The sequence below is a fragment of the Sipha flava genome, unplaced genomic scaffold (assembly GCF_003268045.1).
Source record: "Sipha flava isolate LNK unplaced genomic scaffold, YSA_version1 255_pilon_pilon, whole genome shotgun sequence".
NCBI classification, from domain to species: Eukaryota; Metazoa; Arthropoda; class Insecta; order Hemiptera; family Aphididae; genus Sipha; species Sipha flava.
The window spans coordinates 258,369-276,507 of NW_020272908.1; the positions used below are offsets into that span (position 1 = coordinate 258,369).

Consider the following 18,139-nt stretch of genomic DNA (forward strand, 5'->3'; position numbering starts at 1 on the left):
TATATATAGTATAAAATAAATATACTATTATAATATAAATATAATATATATACAAATACATATTATTAACGTCTAAACTGTGTATCTAAAACATTTAAAATGAAAGGTATGTACATATTATGAATTTTTTTTATTTAAATCGCAATTTAATTTTACTAATTAAGTATCAATTTCATATTTTATCATTGAAAATCTGAAAAGCGTTCCAACAGAGCTCAGAGTTCATGATCAATCCATATGAACGCATGTGAAGTAAATCAACCACGGATTAGCCGGCAACTAATCCCAAATTCCGTGTTGGAACAAACTTAATAGAAGGCAATTCTACATCGGGACCACAAAGAAGCTGAACAACCAGCAGTCTTTCAACTTCTCAACTTCTATCTAATACCTGATACTCCATCGGAATTAATCACTCAATCAACAATAACGTCAATCAACACTTGTTTGTAAGCAAAAATTTTTTTTGTAACAACTATTTTATTTTGAAGTACATAAAAAAAATTTTAAAAATTTTGTAAAAAAAAAAACATTCTAACTTCATAAAAAAAAAAAAAAAACCATTGACTCCTAAAAATTATAACTAAACATACCCACATTATTATTGAGAATTATTATTAGATTATTATTGAGTTATTATTGAAGATTATTGAATTATTAAAGGGGATCCCGAGATTATTTTAAGATTATATTGAGATTATATTGAAATTATATTGTTATTTTGAGATTATTATATTGAAGTTATATTGAGAATTATTATTGTGACATTTATTGAGTTTATCCGGAGAGATAGGAGGCTCAATATGGTAAGAAAAAAATATTATTTTGTTGGAGTTATTACATGAAGGGAATATTATTAAAAAATATTTTAAGAGATTATTGATTATTAGATTATTAGAGATTATTAGATTATTGAGAAATTATTGAGATTATTGTTATTGAATTTATTGAGAATATTATTGAATTATTGAGAATTAAAAGTTAATGGATTAAAAATTCGAAATTTAAATTTAATGCTTAATATGACAGCTTATAGTGATAATAATGATAATAACTTTAATTTAAAATTAGTAATAATGGGAAAAAAAAATTATTATATAGTACAAATATAGGTAGGTTAACTAAGAATGGTAGAATGTTAAATTTATCGGAAACCCATAATCATATATGTAATGTGAAACACGATATAACTGATATATTATATTCGATAATAATAATATTTTTACCATTTATTAATGACAATATAATAATACTGGTATTTACTAAATCATTTAACTAAGAAAAGCAGTATAGCTAGAGGTGATAATAAATATTGTAATAAAGTGTTTATTAGATACAGTTGCAGTTATATAGTTATATTTTTTGTTAATATTTAAGAGGATACCGACAAATCTTCATGCTTGCAAACTTATTTACTGATAAAATATCAACACAAAATGTTATTTAGGTAATGTTTTAATAATTTCAATTATCAAAAATAGTTTATCATTATGAAATATGAATTACTGTTAATAGGCTAGCAGCGATGGTTAATAAAAGCTGATAGATAATAAAATAAAATTATCGTAATTACACACATGTTGCATGATAACGATTTACGAATAATCGCGATAAGGGATATTTTAATAATTTTGTAATGTAATGTCTCATGTTTTTGTTTTGAAATAAGAAGAAAAGCAAAATATTAATTAAAAAATAAAATATATTGACGCAAACCACTATCAATAATTTTTTTTTTTTTTTACTTTGCCTTTGTTCGCACATTACAGCAACTATCAATAAATTATTCAAGCCAAATTACTACAATAATGGATTTTAAATACGCAAATGTATACCTTGCGCGGTCCAAATGACGCCACTGACCAGTTGTTAAAGTGGGGGGACAGAGTCCCCCTTCTTATTATGGTAAGATTATGCGTCCTTTTTAATTTAAGTCGCTTGAAGTCTGAGTGGACGCATTGGTCACTAAAATACAATATTGAATAAACAATACTTATAATTAGGGATGTGTAGTTACAGTGGCGTAGCCAAGGAGAGGGCTAAGGGGGCTATAGCCTCCCCCATGGGCCGTGTTTATATGTATAATGTATCTTGACTATTTAATAGAATCAATGCTCGTTTTAATCAAAGGCTTATTGATGTTATGCCACTTGAAGGACTGATTCCGGCCAATTTAAATATGTATGACGATAAAAATATTATAAAAGCTGCTAAAATATATGTCCAAGATCTCCATGATGATACCTCATCTACAATCAGGGCTAACCTGTTCATATGGAGGCAACAATGGAGTCAAAATACTATTCCAAAACCGAATTTTGCTCTTGATTCACTCTCTCATCCCACAAATCTTCGACCTAACATTAAAATACTTTTACAATTATTCGCCACGTTACCTCTTTCACTCCGGAAAGAACATTTTCAGCACTTAATCGCTTAAAAATTTTTTTAAGAAGCACCATGTCGGAAAACAGACTGAATGGATTAGCTATGGCTAATATAAATAAAAAAGAGCAATTCCATGAAAGTGAAATAATAACTGAATTTACCAGAAATTCGCCTAAGAGAATGCAGTTGTCAGAGTGGAGCAAGTGACTGAACACTGAAACCAAAATTATTATTATTATTATAAATTATATATTAATAAATATTTTTAAAACTATATTAAAATGCTACTACTAAAATGCGTTTAGAAACTTGGTGGTAAATGGTGAGGGGGGGTTAAGAGTGAATTCTCATATCCTCTCTTACCTTACTTATCCAAAAAAAGTGGTTAGCCCCCCCCCCATTTAAAAATCCTGGCTACGCCACTGTGTAGTTATGAGCTAGTCGACTCTTAAAAATGAACTGGACGAGTCGAATCAGTGTTACAAGAGTTGGTGACTCAGTGACTCACTGACTCAGTTAAGCTCATAACTCACAATTGTACTAATGGAGATACACGACTCTCGACTCCCTTGATAACGGTTTGTGAATCCAAACGGAAAATGTAATACCAACCTAAACAATAGTTCCCCTCAGATTCGGTTATTAATATTTTCATTGTTTCTTAAAACATGATTTTCGACTTTCTGCAAAAAATTCGTAACGTTGTACTCTTATAGTCATAATTAGTTTCATATGCGATAAGCTAGTCACGAGTATAGACTGTGAACTTGTGAGTTGAATCAAGATTCGAGACTTGAAGAGTTGACTAGAGTAGTGGTAATCTGATTCAAAGAGTTGAAGAGTTGGGAGTCGAATCTTTGATTCAATGTATTACACTGAACTAAGTTGAAAGATTCAGTTCAGCAGAATGAGTTGGAATTCCCATCCCTACTTATTATATATTACAATATTACGTAAAATTTATTTATGAACAAGTTGAAAAAATTTTGAAAAAATAATATGTAGGTATAACGATAAGCAAAAATGGTAGATAATGTACACCATGGGTTAATTTAATTGACGTAGTGTCTAATTATTGATGATCCCCGAGCGGTTGTTACCCATAGCTCTAAAATTAAAGTGATAGTGATATCGCCTATTATTTAGAATAAATATAAACAGAAAAGAATAACTATAAATAGGTATAAATATTAAATTGTGATAGACACTATCTTATAGATAGTACACACCTTATGTGCAATGTACGTATTTGTTACTGTCTACGTTGACCAACAATTAGCAAGATTACTAATTGTTTCTTTTTAGTTATGTTAAGTTTAAGTTGTCTTTTTTTAACATTACTATGTATTTCAATTTATTTTTACTGAACAGTCATATGTATAGAATTATTTTTCTTAGGAAGAAATTTGTTTTTACACCCTATGATAATAAAGTTTTTATGAACATATAATATATGTTATGTGTAACAGAAGAGGTATAGACCTCATCGGTTTCCTAAAAATGGTTGGTAAAATTTAGAATTAGAGAGGGGAACGCTCCTCAATTTTTAATGAATTTAATCCTACAACATTTTTCCCACTTTAACCACTGCCACTGACGTACTACATATATATATATATATTGGTTTGTGGAGGGGGTTGAAGGGCGGAATTTTAAAATCTGCCCCCATGCGGAAAATTTATTAACCCGGCACTGACCATAACCATAATTTCAAAAAATAAATGTATGGTCATAATGCATGGTAGAACAAAGCATATAATATACCACTCTATAACTTGATAATTATTTACACAACTATTAGTCTTTTTTGATAACAAATTTATTTTAAAATTACCAGTAATTTACCAATCAATTGTTTAAGTGAAAACTGCGGCTGGGATTCTGCAGACACTAAAATTCTTAGCCCTAGTTAGTGATAACAGTAATAGTTATCAATTAAAATTCTTATGATGTAATATTTTGTCCTTGGTCGTTGAGCAGTTCAAATTTAACTCTGTTCAATCATAGCGACAGCGGTGAATAGATCATGGTTGTTAAATATTTTAATTGTATTGGTATTGTATTATGGAATTGGACTTAATTTAAACTTAATTCCCTGAAAGTAAAAATTATTAAAAAATGTATGTATAATATCAAGAGTAATACTCTATTATATAAGAAACATGTTTAATTCATCAACTGTATTGCAGCAAAATCTTCATCAATATTCAGCAATTCATTTTCCAAGAAATATGAACATCATGACTCATAATTGATCAATTTGGTAATTTATTTACTTAGTTTTCACTTATGCAAGTTTTAATGAGTTTTTAAACTATTAATTTTACCATAATTGAATTGCTACAATTATTTATTGAAATCTTTAAAACAAATAATATGAAATAAATTAGATAGTAATCACTTTTGTGACGTTTGCTTACAATTTCATATTTAGTATTAGTTTTTTCTAACTATATTGAATACTCAACTAAATGGATTCTTCAAATAAATTTTATCTGAATAGAATTGTAAGCATAGTTAATTTATAAAATTAAGTATATTTTTATTTTGTAACTCTTAGAGAAATGTATATTAATATTAATTTACATTTGTAATTTGTTGTTCTATGAAAAGAAGTTGTCAAATAAAAGAAGTTTAATTTCATCGTAGCAGACAAAATGAAATACTTAGTATCACTATTGTTGTGGTTAATAACTATATTAAAATGCACATACCAAACAAATTTCAGTATTGGTATGATTTTTCTATTGGTCTTATATTTGAATCTATATTTTGTATTAATATTCTTATTATATATAGCTATTATCGGTAGTGGTATTGGTGGAACATCTTGTGCATATTTCTTAAAAGAAATATTTAATGATTTTGTGGAAGTAGATATTTATGAAGGTAATAAAATAGGTGGAAGACTAGCTACAGTAACTATGAATGATGGCTATGAATATGAGACAGGAGGAGCAGTCCTACACATAAGGAACAAATATATGTCTGATTTTGTAAGCGATTTTGGTGAGTTCTCTGAAACCTTTTTTTATTTTTTCATATCTAAATATATTTATTTGAAATTAGGTCTTAAAAAACGTATGGAACTTTTTAATAATCAACTACTTGGTATACACAATGGAATAAACTTTGATTTTGTAGAAAATTCTAGCGAAATGATAAATGTCATTAAAATGTTATGGCAGTATGGTTACAAAGTTAAACATTTACAAAATTTTGTTGACAATATGCTCGAAAAGTTTGAAAAGTCAGAGATTAATAATTAAATATTAAGTAATTCATTTTAATTTGCTCTTTTTTATTTTATTGTCTCAGAATTTATCAATTACAATCAAATGGTAAAAGTTTTGATACAGTAAATGACTTGCTATCAGCAATGGATCCATCATTTGTTCATTACCTTAATGTATCTGTGAAAGAAGCATTTTTAAAAACTGAAAGTTTACCTGAGACACTCATCCAAGACATTGTACAAGCTTCCCTTAGAGTAAACTATGGACAAAATACTGGTGTTCATGAATTTGTCGGTAAGAATTTATTAACTCATATTTCATGCAAGTTTATTTTTTAATAACATTCAAGTTTTTTCTAAATTTGGTTAAAAATAAGAAATATTTAATTTGAAAAATGTATTTTTTTTTTAAAAAAACATATTTGTTCTTAATATGTTCATATGAATAGGTAATATTTATTCATGATATATATAAATAATTTTAAGCATAGCTACATTCTTTTTTATCATTATTTTCAATATTTGTTTTTGATATTTTAAAATATTTCAGGATCAGTTTCAATGGCTGGAATGGATGGATCATTGTGGGCAGTAAAAGGTGGTAATAAAAGAGTTGCTGAAAAACTTTTAGAAAAGTCCAAAGCAAGATTAATACATGAAAATGTTACTGAAATAATAAACAACAACAATTCATATACTTTGTTGACAAATACTGAAAAAAATGCTACCTATGATTATGTTGTATTTGCTGCACCTCTCTCTCAAAATCAGAAAATACCAATCAATTTTACTAATTTGCCTGTTAAGTTGAACATAGTAGGAAGATATCACCAGACTGTAAGCACATTGATTGCTGGCGAGTTAAAAAGAGAACGATTTTCACCTCTTTCCGATAATAGTGCATCATTTACAGTTATATCAACAAATGAAAGTGATTTTTATAATTCAATCAGTAATGTTGAAGGAGTCGATGAAACTGGAAAATCAAATGTTTGGAAAATATTTTCTCAGCAACCACTTTCTAACAATCAAATTGATGAGTTATTTTTTAGCACTAAAGAAGTTAAAGTTGTGAATTGGTTAGCATATCCTCATTATGAAGTCCCAACTAAACCACGAAGTTTTCATATTGCAAATCGACTTTACCACATTAATGCTATAGAATGGGCAGCAAGTGCTATGGAAATGAGTTGTATTGGCGCCAAAAATGTTGCACTTTTAATTAAGAAACACTTACAAAATAATACACAAAATGAAACAAGCCAATGGTCTCATAAGGAACTATAATGAATTAAAAAAAGTAAATATAATGTCAACAACAAAAATTATGTATTTAAATAAGACATAGATGTTAAATGTAAAATATACAAAAGATTTCATATAAAGAAACCTAAAATTAATTACTAATAGTGGTATTCCATGTACAATAATTATATAAATGTATAAAGATAAGATCTACCGCTGTTGAAATGTACCAAATCCAAGACCCAACCCTCGATGTGTATGTGTTGCCATGCGGGCAACTTCATACTGACTCTCCATTGAGTTAAACATTTCTTCCTGCTTTTTGATAATGTCTTTTGATTGCCCTTGCTGAGAAGTTGGACCATCAACACCTGAATAAAAAAAAATTATATATTTTTATACAGTAAAGAAATAAGCATAGAGATGAATGCTTCACCTTTTTCATTATCTTTGATGCCCATAAGTCTTTTGAACTTGGCAGTAACTTTACCATCTTGGTCACCAAATTTAGTAGACTGCCAAATAGTTGCAGTCTTGTTAATTGCAGCAACAGCTGGTTTACTCTCTTCAACTTGTTTAACAACATCATTGTTTTGTTTATTTCCCCATAAAAGTTTTCGTTTCTGAATTTGTTCAGCATATTTATTTGGATTTACGGCAACTGGATTATAATATGATGGTAACTCTATTCCTGTTTGCACTTTAACTTTTTCTACTTGTGCTTCCATAGATTTTTGTAATAACTGTTGAGGGGTGACTTGTGTAGATGGTGTTGTAGAACTTCCGATTGATGGAACTTTTAATTCAATTCCCAATTTATCTAAAACTAAAAATATGGAATATAATAAAAAAATAAAAATAAACCTTTTAAGTAAAATCATTAAGTATAATAATAAAATAATTACTTTGTCGTTTATTATTTGCCTTTTTTTCTAAGAAATAATTATGAGTTGTAAATTTTTCTTTACTTTTTGACCGACTATGCTTTTTGTGACTATTCTTTGATTCATGTCTAGAATATGGACTTGATCTTCGACTACTACCATTTCTATTTAAAAATTTAAAATAATTATTAATTGTATTTTAAATACTTTTTATAATTATAATTATTTGTATACCTTTCACTACGACTGTGTGATTGCCTGGATCGCTTTTTGCTACGACTATGGCTACGAGATCTTCGAGAACGTTTTCTATCATTACTACGACTTCGTGATCGACGAGAATGTTTCTTACTATGGCGATCCCTAGATTTATTTCTAAAACAAATTTAAATTGATAAGGCAATGAAAAATGTACACAAACAACAATAGATACCTTCTCTGACGACTATGACTTTTTATCTTTTCTTCATCAGAGCTGCTTGTTTTAACATCGCTATGGTTTTCATGTTTACTGGTACGATGTGATCGCGAAGTCTGGGATATAGAAGTAGGTGATGATGCTGAACTAGAAGGTGAAGTTTGATCTTTAGGATGAGATGATTTTGTTGAACTATGGTTTGATTCCTGCTGAAAATATAGAACTAAATTAATTATTGTATTAATAAGAGGTTATAAAATGTATTTTAACCAAGTTAAATAGACTTTGTTATCAGCCAATTATGTTTTTGTATGTAAATATATAATTGAATTGATGATTTATTATCAAATATAATTTGATAATTAAAATTATGACTATTAACAAATACATATTTTAAATATATACTGTTATAATAAATTAAGAAAAAATAAAGATGGTCAACATAGGCATTTTAAATTAATAATTGTTACCTAACAGTTAATGATAAATAAAAAATATACCTTCTTTAAGGCCACAGCTCACAGAGAATGACATCTAGCGGGAAAGGGTTTACCTGATTGTTTTTTGTTATTACTCACCAATGTGAACGTACAGTATTTTGGTACAGATTGGTAATCAGCCGCAAACAAATTTCCTCTTCAAGTGGCGCAAAGAATCAATGGCAAGAGACTCTCCCACAATCGACTGACTACTCGTGGACTATTTTATATATAATTTCAGAACAATGTCGTGTTAATATTTGTTTTAACCGGATTTACTTTTTTTAGAATTGCATTAGGTACATTAGCTTACTTAATTTTTTTTTTTTGTAATAGCCTACTTCAAAATGTGTTTTACCCACCTTCAGTCTTGGTCATATGAATTTAACCAGGACGACTTGTGTAATCATACTGAATGGCTGGTCTCTTTAATAAAATCTTCAGAACGAAAACAAAAATATCATTATGAGGATTTAGTGGAATTAAAATGAACGAAATCAAGATATGAATTAAAATTCTTCTTATTTTTTTGGTTATCTTCATAAAGCACAATAATAATATCATTGTTGTTGAAATGTATAGAAAATAAAAGGAAAATATGTTTGATAAATAATGGGTACATAATATACCTTAACATGAATACTCATAAATTAATGAAAACTATATAATTTACAAATGCAAAATAAAAATAAATTATTAAATTTTGAATGACCAATTTTTAGATAAATGTATTAACATTAATTTTAAAATCATAAACATTATAAAACTAATGATAGTAAGAACTTAATATCAAGGAATAGTTAGTACTCACTAACACTTATTCTGAAATATATGAAATTGGATTAAATGACATTTTAATAACTTATTTGATTCTGACTTTCCAATTGGACTGTTCGAAAATAACTGATTCAAATCACTATTTATTATATAACCATGAAATCTTAAAAATAGTTTCTTTAAACAAAATAAAGTATAATTCACAGGTACGTTAAATTATAGAAACTAGTCAACCTAATGATAATATAAGTCCTTAAACTAACATTAACCTGAATAGATTAATGTTGTACTTGTTCATACCTCACTCATTTCCATGGTAACTTGCTCATAATTTGCATCAGCTTCCATTCCATTAGTTCTGGTAAGTTTATTCTAAACATATTTAATATAAGATTTAAGTAACTGCAAGTATTTATTAGAAAAAATGTTTTGATTATTTTATTTTTAAAAATTACTCAAAGTCTTTAAGTATTTCAAATAGTAGAATAATTAATATATTTTTTTTAACGAATACTACACAATATTAGATTGGCGAAAAATACAGCTGGTGCTTATAATGATAATATTTACTACATTTCTATATATTAATTCAGTTAAAATCAATCAAGTCACAATTAGTCTACATTAATTATTACATTAATGAACAGCGCTTATCTACTACCTACATGAATACTGGAAAGTCATTAATCGAGTAAAAAAAAAATCCTCCACACACATTAACATATTATATAACTATAATATTATTGTTGTTGTTGTTAGTGTGGTCACCGTTTCGAGTTGTTAACAATCGGGTAGATTGAAACGAGTAAATAAAATAAAATTTAACTTACGATAACTTCTCTTTTAGGGCTAGGAGTGTTGTTGTCGTCGTCGCTTGCGTAATTGCATAGACTCTCCATGTTTCGTTTGGTTTTCTTCGATAAGCGTCGTGTTCGCTGTTGGTCTCACACTGTCCTCACAGTCGCTTATCAAGCGAGAGTAAAAACTAAGCACAGCTGCGATGTAACTCTGGAAACGTTATTTTCAGACCATCATGAAATAGCAGAAAAGGTTATTAGGAATAAGAAACGTCGGTCATACGAAAGAAAAAAATGACCGATTAAACTGCAAATTATTTGATATGGCAGACACAAGTTGACGGAAATGGAAAGTGAAGCGAAAAATGGTCGTTGTTACCGTAAACATACACTATCGTACACGTAAGAAAACAGATACCTACCAATACAACAAATAGTGACAACCGCAAACAGCGATCGACAAAATGGCGTCGTCCTTTGTTGACCTCGTCCCGCCACTCATTGTTTCACATATGTTTTTTTACGTACTTTAAGCACACCGTTATCGCACGCCATAACCGCGGTTGATAATAGTCCCCTATCGTAACTATAGTGATGGCCGTGTGGCGTAGATAAAATTAAGATTATCGATATCGTGGTGGGTAGGAATGGCATTTTTTTTTCGTAAACATCGATGTATCGATTTATTTATTACGAAACATCAATAGTGTCAATATCGGTAAACTAAAAAAACATCAAAGTCAAGAACTCGATGTATTTAGAAAAACAATGATGTTTTTTAAAATAAAACAAACATACATTTTATAGGACAAAAATTTTTATTTGCCATAGCCCACAAGCTAAATAAATTATAATCAGTTATGAAAATCTTTATTTTCGTTCATTTTATCGAAGCCACAATTTCACTTTTTTAATACTTTTTAAACGGTTTTATAAAAATTTCATGAAATAAAACTGTCATATTATTATAAGGCTGAAGAACATGATGTATTGATGTATTTTGTTTAAATATATCATTGTCTATTGATATTATTGTATGCAGGTATAGTAAAACAATAGTTTGATTATTTTTAAAATTATAACGGTTTCATCATATTGCGATTATTCGATTCATCGTATTTCCAATGCTGGAGCATACCCAGGAATTTTTTATGGGGGGGGGAGGTTCAATATTTTAATTTTACTTGTTCTCTAATTATAATTATACTTTAACTTAATACCAACAAATTACTGTTAATATACTATAGTATGGTTTATACATTATAGGTATATTATATAATCTATAAAATTTGTAAATTGAAGATAAATGAGAAATTAAAATACACTATATACTATTATTATACTATTTACTATTAAACCGTTGTGTATGTAGAAATTTCAATGGGAGTTCTGGACCCAAACCCCTCTTCCTAGGGTGCGCCCTTGTTATAATGCCTACAGATAAGATTATATATTAAATACAAAAAATAATGAAAAGTTCATTAAAATTATTAAAAAAAAATACCGTATTTGAAACCATAAATATAATAAATTATTTATTGTATGGAGAAAGAAACCTGTTAGATGATTTACCTAAAGATTTGGCTGTAAACGATTTGGTTTATTTTAAGTATGCTCGGCTCACATCAACCGACGTAGAACGATGTTTTTCAAAGTATAAAAACTTACTGTTTCCAAACCAAAGAACATTGGATTTTGAAAATTTAAAAAAAGTACAGATCAATACAAAAACATTTTTAAGTATATATTTTTTTATACTTCATTTATACATGCTTATAAATTGTAACTAATGAATCTGTTGTGTAATATATAAAATACAATAAGTGTATAAAATAAACGTAATTTTATGAATTATAATGAACCGTTATTTTTTTAGTGCTATTTTAGATTCTTTAAAATGCAATTTTTGCAAAAAAATTTTCGGTATATCTTAGTGCAATACTGCAATCAATTTTACTACTTTTTTACAACTACAACATTCGTGCCCAATTTATTAATATCACAAAAAAATTGTCATTACTTATCATTACAGAAAAAAACGTAGGGTAATAGAAATAAAGAAAATATTAAAAAAAAAAACTCCACATTATGAACCAAAGTGAAAATTGTCAATTTAGTATAAAAAAGAAGGTGAATAGTCGATAACACTAATATTGTTATATTAATATACAACACAATATACGAGTATATATTTATAAAGTAAAGTATATTATATACTGTGATACAATATGTAATATTGTAGAAAAAAAATTAGCATCTTAAAATTAAAAGTTTAGAGATTTAGAGAAAAAAAACCCCGTGAAAAAAGAAAAAAACCAAGACATGACAAATTATTAAATAATAATTTATTTAACAAAACTTATGAACATCATAAAAATATAAAATTTTTACACAGATAAAAGGTAATGTAGTAAAAATTATGAAAATATAAAAAAGTGTATAACAAAAAGTGAAAATTGTTAAAAAAGAAAGAGAAAACTTGGTAATATGAAAAAATAAATATGTTATGACAATGGTAAAAAAGAAAAAAACCCTGTTAGGGGAAAAAAAACAAAAAAATTTACAAATTAAATTAGGTAGTAGAATAAAATAGTTCCATACAACAAAAGGTATAAAAAAAAATATGTATAAAAATAATGTAAAAAATGTATAAAAATGTATAAAATGAGAAGAAATATAAAATTTATCTAATTGTTCCGGTAGTGTCAAAAAGGTTGGGAACTACTGCATTACACTATATACGCACATAGATCTTAGTTAAAATATATATAAAAATACGTTTGTATTGTATAGGAGTAGCTAATAATTTAGTATATTTACTCGTTTCCTTCTAATGGAAATCTGAAATTAACATTTGGCCGTGTATTCATTTTGATATCCGACTTAATTTTGCTTTTCCGACTATAATATATTAATTAGTACTTATTAATTATATAGCATTCATTATTCAGTCATAATGTATAGGTATCAGAAATTATTAAATATATTTACTTGCGTTATTTAGAACCCAAAGCTTTCTAGCTATGGATTTTTTTATAATAACTTATGTTTGGCTCCACCACGAAGTATGATTACAATTAAGTATACTGTTAATGAATTAAAGATGTTAATTATTTGAATTTTTTATTTGTTTGGAATATCCAGCATTACGTACTTTACAAAAAATGATAATATATATTCTTTGAAAAATGTAAGGTAACTTTCCAGTTGTTTTACGTCTACACCACAAATGTAGCTTTATTTAATCTCAATTTTTGAGAATATATCCACTGATATGACAAAATTAATGTATTATTAAATATCTATAAAATACATTTTCATCTTATAAGAGAATCAAACACATTCAATAAGTCAATAAGAATAAATAAGTCAATAACACATTCTTATGGTAACATAATGTGCATAAATATTGAAACTAGAATATTGATTGGCTCAAAACAATAAATCTATTATAGACGATACTAATGTTATGAAACCTAATAATATGTACCTACAAAGAATTAAAAATTAGATCTACCTATTCAAGTAATTAAATTAAAAGTAAATTTAAAACCTACCGGTTTTATTTATAATAATGAATTGTACTTCTTGGCCGTTTTATCTTTGTAATTATATATTAAATAAAACAATAATTGAAGGGTATATTTCTACTTTACGGGGCACCCAAAATTTTGGATTTTTTCTTATGTCAACTTATGTATTTTATAATCTTCTAGTTCTTTGCCACCTGAAAATGCCACACACTACAGTTTTATTTGTCCGTGTAGTTCGAACAATGTACACCGATAGTGTGTGGACAATATAACAGATGAAAAACACTGTACACGAACACGGAGTAAAAACTGAGGAGTTTGATTTATTGTCCGTGTTCGGTGTTCGAAATGAAGCAAACCGAAGGTGTGTGTCCATATACGGTGTTCGAACTAAAACCGTACAGTTCTAAAAAACTTTTCGGAAATGTGTATCTTGTTTTGTAATGAAAGGTCATACTAAATGAAGTAGTTCCAAATATGTGTATTCATCCATTCTCAAACAATTATGCCAATCATCTGGATGAAATCTTAATTCGTTCAACAAATTAATATGTGTATATTTATCTCTTTAAAAGCCATTTTTTCGTTCATTTTCTTTTTTTTAAATTATATGTAGTGTGGCTACTGAAGCGGCTATTGCCAAAAACTTGGTACGTGATACAGATCTCATATTGAAAGAAAAACGTATTAAAAAAATAAGCACTCAAAAGTTTAGCGTATTTAAAAAAACGTGGACGCTGGTAGATAACTGAACACAATATTGTGTAATTTGTGGATATACGAATAAAACGGTCCAAGTTGTTCGAACACTGTACAATAATGATACAAAACGAATAGTGTGTGTCGTTCAACGGTATACGAACTAAAAAAGTGCGAACTACACCGTACACGGACAAATAAAACCGTAGTGTGTAGCCACTTTAAGTATTATTAGTTATAACCACGGTCTAAGATATACTATCCATCTTAAACCGTGGTTATGGCTTTATGCAGGGGCATTGCTTTATGTCGAGTGGTTATTTGTCAGGTGGCTTTATTTCGTGCTTCGTTCATTGCGTATCGTTCAATGATAAGAATAAATTAAGTTCATTGAAGTAAAAACGAACGAACGATTTGTGGATTGTGAACGATGAACTAATTCAATTTAATGAACGGCTCATCGACGAACGTAGAATTCGTCATTGACCGATCGATTTGTGATTAAAGTGAACGATGAATGACTGAACAGTTCACCTAGATGAACGAGAATAAATTCTATGATTCGGAGAGTCAGAGGGATTCTTATCGTCAACCGTTGGGTATTCAGTATACCTTAATTCGTGATTTAATTGATAACACATGTTAAAGGCCACACTCTCATACTTCTGGTTATGACCACTAATAGGAGCGCTGCTTTCGTGATAAGGGTACCGAAAATCTACTGTTGAGTAGTTCTCGTGTCGCGCCGCCGTAAATGACCGTCTTGCAATCCCACGTGCGTATCCTGGCAATTATTAATAACCTTAAACATAAGTAAACAACGGTATCACTCTGCTGTTGCCATTTGAAGTGATCGTTGATGTGATTCCGCCGTTTTGTAATTTGACAAAAACTTTCATTTAATCAAATTGCCATACGAATAAATAAATTTTATCAAATATCTTTAGTCTCAAGCACTATGACCGAAGACAAAATCCTGAAAGAGTCCACGACCACCGCCGCTGAAAAAGTTCCCTACTCCACAAGAATAAAGTTTCTCAATGAAATCGCTAAACCTTTGGCGTCCAAAGCACTCACGAAAAAACTCTACAAACTCGTTAAGAAAGGTAAATTCATTATGAAGTTTTCGTTTCTAGTGTCGTACTGCAAAATATTAAATTTCTCTGTGTACTTATCTATTATTTTTTTTTACGGGATACGTTGTACACTAATTCCACACTCAATATGTTAATTATATTTTGGACCACACTGAATCAATGTTCTCTTATTGTTGAAATAAGTATTCAATATTTATATCCGATAAAAAATTAATCTTTATTTATATTTGACACGGCTTAAGTTAATACTATTAACATTTCTAAATACCCTGCGAGATGTGCAATAATCTATCATAACATTATTATAATTATACATACATACACATACATTTCCTTTCTAAAATATTTCTGTTTTAATTATGATTTAATCAATATGTGCATTTGTATATTATTTGCTAAAACTAAAATTATTTGGTATTGTTAATGATAATAATAAAATGTTTTTTTTTTAATTATAGCACACAAAGAAAAAACTTATTTAAGAGTAGGATTGAAAGAAGTTCAAAGAAGAATCAGGAGAGGCGAAACTGGCATTGTAGTTTTTGCTGGTGATGTTTCACCAATTGACATCATGAGCCATTTACCAGGAGTGTGTGAGACTAAAAATCTGCCATACTGTTATGTGCCATCACGTGAAGATTTAGGATCTGCAATGGGTGTTAAACGTTCAGCAGTAGTAGTACTTATAAAAAAATTTGAAAGCTATGCAGATTTATTTGATGAATGCCTAAGTGAAGTTAAAGCATTACCATACGACTTTTAAATTTTAATAAATAAGAATTGTATGTAACTATAATAATATAAGTATAATAATCTTCATACATTTTTAAAAATAAAATTTGTAATAATATTCATATTAAATATATATATATATATAATTATCACCGATATGTGTCACTGCTTAATGAAAAGTGTATAAGAGAATGATTAAAGTACATGTTACAATCACTCCACCTATAATAAAGGAATCACGTTTTTTACGCATGTTAATTTTTTGTACAAGTGTATTCAGAGCTGGAAATCTGCTTGACAAATCATGTAGTCTTGATTGTAATCGTTTAAAATGGTGACGTTGTGACACTAAGTGTTCTCTGGTTTCCATTGCAATTGCAATTTGATCTGATACTAAACGATCTGAATTACGTACATGTTCGTGTTCTTTGACATACAAATCCATACGTCGATTTTTAGTTCCAGAATTTTTGAAACCACTAAAAAATTCAAAAAAATCAAACAATTCAGATGGCATGATTATTATTGAATTATATTTACTCTATATCCTGACGAACACTATGTAATAAATCTTCTCTTTCCCTTCGAGCTCGGACATTTGATTGTATTTTACGAAATTCTTTAGTATAATCTTGCAAAATATCTCTATGACGCTGTACAGTGTGCATATTTTGTGAATTGGTAGATGGTTCGCCACTAGAACTCCATTCTCCCATTTTCTCATTTACAGTATTCAACTAAAAATCCATTGAGATATTATTGTGAACATTTGTGAAAAAGAAATTTTACCTTGGAAAGGAGTTCTTCAATTTCAGAAGTGGCTGTATCAAATCTATCGTCGGACAACAACAATTGTGATTCTTCATCGCTGTACATCATTGGATTATTAGTACTCATTTTGCTCAATGATACCAACATTGAGTCAATTTCTGTTTCAAGCCTTCTAGCTTGCTTCTTCAAATCTGCAAAAATAGTAACATATAGAATGGTAATAGTATTAAAATTAAATAATTTTATGTAACTGATCTAAAAAGCATATTTAGAATTTTTTTTTCAGTAAGTAACCAACAGCCAAAATCTTTCTATAAGAATATCAGTATTTTTTATGTAAAATACCATTATAAGGAAAATATAATTATACATGAAGTATTACAAAAGTATAAAAAAAAACTTTCTAATATCAATTATATTCAACTGTAAATAAAAAAGAATACATTGTCATTTGTGAGGTCTGCACTTGAAATTGTAATTTTTTATTATTATTATATATTTTCCATATAGGACTTTATTATCTCAAATAAAATGTAAATTTGTTAATTTTATTTTTCTTTCCATCAAAACTTTATAATGTAGAGCCTATTTTCCTTTCAACTCGGTGCAAAATATAACACTTACAATAGTAGTATTATATTTTATTTACCATCAGAATAAATTAATTTAAATATAGACTTATAATTGCAGTTATTTAATTTTGTACGAAATCCGTAGGATGCAAGATCAGCTCAATGAACTTTCACATCTGATCTAAAGCAACCATCGTAAACTGACTAAGTGAATATAATTGATGAACTGCTGCCAATCGCAATGTATAACAACAGAACCATTAATATCACATACCTTCCCAGGTCGACATGTTCTCCCGATATGTCTTGTACAAGGGTGAAGGATAGAATTTCTTCGACCGTGTTCAATACATCATCTGGTCGAGTCGTGACAAACCTTTAAACGATCAGGACGGAGAACTGTCTCCGCAGGTACGTGATGAAAATGACTAGACCTAACAGGAGAAATGTACGTGTAACGAGGATTTCTAGTTTAGAATGTTATATATATTGCAAAATTATTATATTGTATT

At 28.4% G+C, this 18,139-nt stretch overlaps 4 protein-coding genes across 11 annotated transcripts; 2 read left to right on the forward strand and 2 right to left on the reverse strand.

The window, feature by feature from the left end:
* Positions 1 to 210: 210 nt before the first annotated feature.
* On the forward strand, positions 211 to 6,981 carry LOC112684657 (prenylcysteine oxidase 1-like). Of its 3 annotated transcripts, none has more exons than XM_025556279.1 (7): positions 211 to 449; positions 4,578 to 4,651; positions 5,002 to 5,121; positions 5,188 to 5,397; positions 5,458 to 5,638; positions 5,707 to 5,918; positions 6,174 to 6,981. In XM_025556279.1, the coding sequence occupies exons 3-7, from the start codon at positions 5,046 to 5,048 to the stop codon at positions 6,908 to 6,910; spliced, it is 1,416 nt and encodes a 471-aa protein (XP_025412064.1). In that variant the 5' UTR covers positions 211 to 449; positions 4,578 to 4,651; positions 5,002 to 5,045; the 3' UTR covers positions 6,911 to 6,981. The 3 variants fall into 3 exon arrangements, with proteins under 3 accessions (XP_025412064.1, XP_025412065.1, XP_025412063.1); XM_025556280.1 differs by lacking the exon at positions 211 to 449 and adding an exon at positions 4,210 to 4,508 and having other exon boundaries at positions 5,005 to 5,121; XM_025556278.1 differs by lacking the exon at positions 211 to 449 and adding an exon at positions 4,211 to 4,508.
* A 26-nt stretch (positions 6,982 to 7,007) lies between these two features.
* LOC112684658 (arginine/serine-rich coiled-coil protein 2-like) lies at positions 7,008 to 10,740 on the reverse strand. 5 transcript variants are annotated; one of them, XM_025556282.1, is made up of 8 exons: positions 10,646 to 10,740; positions 10,257 to 10,434; positions 9,727 to 9,798; positions 8,186 to 8,379; positions 7,987 to 8,127; positions 7,774 to 7,916; positions 7,305 to 7,694; positions 7,008 to 7,239 (listed from the first exon to the last, which is right to left on the reverse strand). In XM_025556282.1, the coding sequence occupies exons 2-8, from the start codon at positions 10,323 to 10,325 to the stop codon at positions 7,079 to 7,081; spliced, it is 1,170 nt and encodes a 389-aa protein (XP_025412067.1). In that variant the 5' UTR covers positions 10,326 to 10,434; positions 10,646 to 10,740; the 3' UTR covers positions 7,008 to 7,078. The 5 variants fall into 5 exon arrangements, with proteins under 5 accessions (XP_025412067.1, XP_025412068.1, XP_025412069.1 ...); XM_025556283.1 differs by lacking the exon at positions 10,646 to 10,740 and adding an exon at positions 10,507 to 10,639; XM_025556284.1 differs by lacking the exon at positions 10,646 to 10,740 and having other exon boundaries at positions 8,186 to 8,376; positions 10,257 to 10,639.
* A 4,189-nt stretch (positions 10,741 to 14,929) lies between these two features.
* On the forward strand, positions 14,930 to 16,542 carry LOC112684664 (H/ACA ribonucleoprotein complex subunit 2-like protein). Of its 2 annotated transcripts, none has more exons than XM_025556296.1 (3): positions 14,930 to 15,332; positions 15,403 to 15,561; positions 16,011 to 16,542. In XM_025556296.1, the coding sequence occupies exons 2-3, from the start codon at positions 15,414 to 15,416 to the stop codon at positions 16,313 to 16,315; spliced, it is 453 nt and encodes a 150-aa protein (XP_025412081.1). In that variant the 5' UTR covers positions 14,930 to 15,332; positions 15,403 to 15,413; the 3' UTR covers positions 16,316 to 16,542. The 2 variants fall into 2 exon arrangements, with proteins under 2 accessions (XP_025412081.1, XP_025412082.1); XM_025556297.1 differs by having other exon boundaries at positions 14,930 to 15,230.
* Positions 16,393 to 18,139, reverse strand: LOC112684663 (Golgi SNAP receptor complex member 1). Its single transcript, XM_025556293.1, has 4 exons — positions 17,902 to 18,139; positions 17,074 to 17,246; positions 16,825 to 17,021; positions 16,393 to 16,763 (listed from the first exon to the last, which is right to left on the reverse strand). Exons 1-4 carry the CDS (start codon positions 17,915 to 17,917, stop codon positions 16,454 to 16,456), a joined length of 696 nt encoding a protein of 231 aa, XP_025412078.1. The 5' UTR covers positions 17,918 to 18,139; the 3' UTR covers positions 16,393 to 16,453.